This window comes from Acanthisitta chloris, unplaced genomic scaffold (assembly GCF_000695815.1).
Source record: "Acanthisitta chloris isolate BGI_N310 unplaced genomic scaffold, ASM69581v1 scaffold17082, whole genome shotgun sequence".
In the NCBI taxonomy this organism is placed as follows: domain Eukaryota; kingdom Metazoa; phylum Chordata; class Aves; order Passeriformes; family Acanthisittidae; genus Acanthisitta; species Acanthisitta chloris.
In genome coordinates this window covers 377-4,420 of record NW_008662376.1, presented here as the reverse complement: position 1 = coordinate 4,420, position 4,044 = coordinate 377, and the positions used below count along the sequence as shown (strand labels likewise).

The 4,044-nt window shown below is 38.6% G+C and overlaps 1 protein-coding gene across 1 annotated transcript in view; it reads right to left on the bottom strand.

The window, feature by feature from the left end:
- The window catches only part of AADAT (aminoadipate aminotransferase), a gene marked incomplete at its 5' end in the record, with an annotated part of 14,694 nt that extends 11,149 nt beyond the window's left edge, over window positions 1-3,545 (bottom strand). The window contains 4 exons of the mRNA XM_009070581.1: window positions 98-114; window positions 645-777; window positions 1,715-1,883; window positions 3,479-3,545. Of these exons, the coding sequence (XP_009068829.1) occupies window positions 98-114; window positions 645-777; window positions 1,715-1,883; window positions 3,479-3,545 (386 nt within the window). The remainder of the gene's footprint in view (window positions 1-97; window positions 115-644; window positions 778-1,714; window positions 1,884-3,478) is intronic.
- Window positions 3,546-4,044: the final 499 nt, after the last annotated feature.

Genomic DNA, 4,044 nt, shown 5'->3' with positions numbered 1-4,044 from the left:
GCTTCATACTTCTCACTTCTTAGTGAGATTAAAAATCTTGATTAGATATTACTAACTCTCAAACCATTTAATTATCCTCCTGTCTGTGAGAAAAGCAATGAACAGATGAAAAACCTGCCTTAGAGCCAAATTAAGCTAGGTAATCTACTTGAGAATACCAATTTTACATGGAAAGACAGTGCTCTCAAGCACTGTTTCTATTGTATAAATTACAGAAAGGATCAACTAAACAGAAATGAGAGTGGACTGGAAAGGGTAATTGTTTCAGGAAGTAAAAAAACCCCATCAAAAACCAGGAAGTAAAAAACCCAAACATATTTAGAATAGTTATGGTAAAGCAAATAATGCATCTATGTACTTAATACTGCACTAGTTGACTAACATGAAATGTTACCTTATGGCATATTTTCTGACAGGCTCTTTGGTTACCCAAACATTCATGCAGTCCTGACAGATTAGAATGCCACACCAATTTTATTTCAGTTCCATTACCTCATATTGGTAATATTGTTAGACATATATTTAACAAAGTACCCTGCATATAGTTACAGAGTGGCACTTAATGCTGAATATAACTGAATTGATGGAAGAATAAACATCTCTCTGAATGAAATGCTTTTAACACATGAAGGTTTTGGTCTTACTTTACACAAGCCTTCCTGGCTGCCAGTTGTGACACACACTTCCATTTGTCCTTGCTCGGGACTGTAATTGGCTGTGGGGGGGTTATGCAGGTTCCGCTGGAAATCTTTTAGCCAAGACAACAGCTCTGGAATCCTGAAACATGAATAAGAAAGTGTATCTATCATCTTATACAGGCCAAATCAGGCTGTTCTTCTAAATCATTGCCAAATCTAGCATGCAGTCCTGAGTCTGATTGCAACTGTCACACAGATACAGTGGGATACGAGTTTTGACTGCTTTACCAAACTATGAAAATGAGATGGGCATCTGTGGTCCATACACCAAATTATCACACTGAAATCTGGGCAGAAATTATTTGCCAAGTATAAAACAATATCCACTCCTAGAAGTGATCATTCTGTACTGAAAAGTAGCAACTTGTCAAAGCTCTCAATACTGCTAGTAATAGACTAGAGATGATGAGGATTTCCGAAATATTAAGAAAAGTCTTCACTGACTGATGCCCTGTGTGCTTCTGTAGGTACCCGAGTATTTTTGCAAACCTGTCCCAAGCCTGACTCATTGCTGTCTGCTGGGGAGTTCATATGATCTCTAAAGTAATGTAACGATGTGCAATTTTTGTACTAAAAAATAAATACCTCCATCCAGCTACCATGAGCTGTACATACTGACTCTAGGATATGGTGTCAAATACCTCAGAATGTGGAAACTATGTATTGCAATGCAGTATCTTTTAATGAATATCTTATTGCAAAACACAAAATGATTCCTCCTAGTGATTTGGGAGTCTGGATTCTCATAGAAATGTGCCAGGAAATGCTCTGCCTTGAGCACTACTGGTATTGGGGTTTTAGGTGTTTTGGTTTTTTACATTACTTATTGCAAAACTTTTCACTTGAGCTGAAATGTAAACAATGAGGCAAACTGAAAGAAGTGAAACCTGTTTTTGGAAAAGCAAAAAGGTTTTTATGCACAGCTTTTAAAAACACAGGTAAATTAATGCAATAATAAAGGATATTATGATCCTTTGACTCTGGTATCTTGAAATGCAAGCATCTGTGATAGATACCCTGCTGACGCTGAGTACTGGAGAGCTCTCTTCATCAGATCTTCCCCAATCTCAACAGGAGTCCCATGTTCAATGGTAACAGTTGCCCTTTTAAATGGAAAAACATTAGGATTTGGTGCCCCTCCAGCCAGAGAGATGAGAGATGGAGGAGACTTCTGCATCAATTCAGCTAAAGTAAAAGGAAAACACCTTGGTTACAATTCAGTTATTGCAACACTGATCATATCTTTTAGTCAATATATTAGTCAAGAATAATTCTTAAACTCACCTTTCTACTTGGATTAAATAGGTGTTGGGGAGCAGGGAGGGACATACCGGCAGGACAGACTAAACTGAAAAAACATCTTAAGTTTAAAAAGCTATTTATAATATATGTTTAAATAATCTGGACTGTTCTAATATAAAAACTTCCGTGACTGATGTCTTTTGAGCTTCAAAAATCTAAAATCTGACATCTGTTTAGACTGACTTGAGATGATTGGCTTTGGTTTTTGTTCAGTCTCACTTCAGCTGATGTGGCAGTAGTGCAGCTACACTGACAGATGATTATAGCTCCTCTATAAGGGAATGGAAACATTTCTGGCAGTCCAGTTTCAGTGGCAGAGGCACAGTGTAAATAATTCCATATGACAAAAATCTTAACACCTGCTTTAAAGTCACAGTTTCACAATCATTCAGATCCAATCTATGCAGCACAGACTGGACCTTAATCCAGCAAAGGCACTTGATTGCATTAAATCTAAGAGCTCATGACATGGCATTCGTACTGGCTTGACAGTTTTACATCAGATATGAGAGGACAGATGACACCAGATCTGACTTAAAGCCTCCTGTTACTGAGTTTATTCTCCAGTACTTATTAGCTGACTTGAACATGGGGAGTTAATTTTTATCAGTTAGTTCAGCAACATGGGTTATGCCTGTGACTTTTGGCCTGGTAAAGAGAGACTTAGTTTGTCATCAAAACTGCAGTCTCAATGTGTCTTTCTGCATGAACTATGCTACTTAATATTTGTGCTATAATGCATATCAGTGTATCTATCATTTGAAAAAGATACAGTGAATTACTTGACTTGGCTGTACCTGTAGGAAACATTTTAAGCAGAACAGCAAATGCCAGCCCCTTACCAAGAGAGGAAATTGATCCCTGAAGGCTTAACTAGTGATGTATGTCCGCTCTCTGGTTCTGTCAGGTCTCTGTAGATTTCAACTGAGTAAACAAGTAGGCAGCTAACCTTTTCTATCTGTCACAGACTATGTAATGTGGTAGCCTAAAGATAGTGTAACATAGAAAAGGAAAGTGTAGCAATACTGAGGGGGTGGTGCTGGTGGTAGTGAGGAATTTATGGCATAAACAGGATACAGGAAAGCTAGGTGGAAAGAAACATGCTGGAACTGAATTTCAAGTCACTAGCATTTGCTTGCTCCTAGACAACCACTGTAAACGCAGTAGCAAACTGTGTGAAAAGCCCTTGTTCAGAGATAGTAGTAGAGACTTTTCAGAGCCTTGTTAAAGTGGTAATACTAATTCTTTGTCTGGATAGGTTTCTGAAATGGTTCAAGGCTATTCACTGTATTTTTCCTTATACCTGCTTGACATCTCTACTTGCCAAAAGTCAAAGCAGTTAACTGGCCTTGCTTGTCAGCTTAGAGCATGGTTTTCTTTCAAGCCTTTTCAAGTCTTTAGCCATGATGCCCCAGCAAAAACCAGAACATAGAATGATACCCTTTCAGAGAAACTGGAAAGAACAGACAGGTACTCACTCAGGAGTCTTATTGGAGATGCTTTTCTTGCTGCACTCACAGAGGTGATGAACCGAGAGTAATTGAGTAATTAGTGAGTCATGAAGCTAGAAGAGTGAATAGGAACTGCAGTGTGCTTTTGGTATTTGCATCTCCCACAAGTAATGCTTCCAACTCCTCATCTCCATCAATGTGCTCTATCATAAATTAAATGACAAATTAATCAGGTTAAAAGTGGTGCTGGAATTTATCTTCCTTTTTTGAATTGAAGGAGAAGGTTTCAACTTCATGCTCTCAGCTTCTGTCATAGCCTCCCAATGACACCAGCACAGAGAGATTAGGTCAGATGCTGCTGTTCTGATAAACACAAATAGCAGCAGATTTGATCTGGGGAATTTGTCGGTATGCCAGTGAACAGGGAAGAGCCAGTTTGCCCTCCCTTTACCAGCAGCTGTGGAGTTTTAAAGGCAGATTACAAATCTGAAGATTTGACGGATCTTAACCATCAGCCCTTTTTTCTTTGATGAGAATCCAGCTTTATTTAGCTGCATCAAGTATTGCATCTGAGGCGCTTTAATGACCGCAAG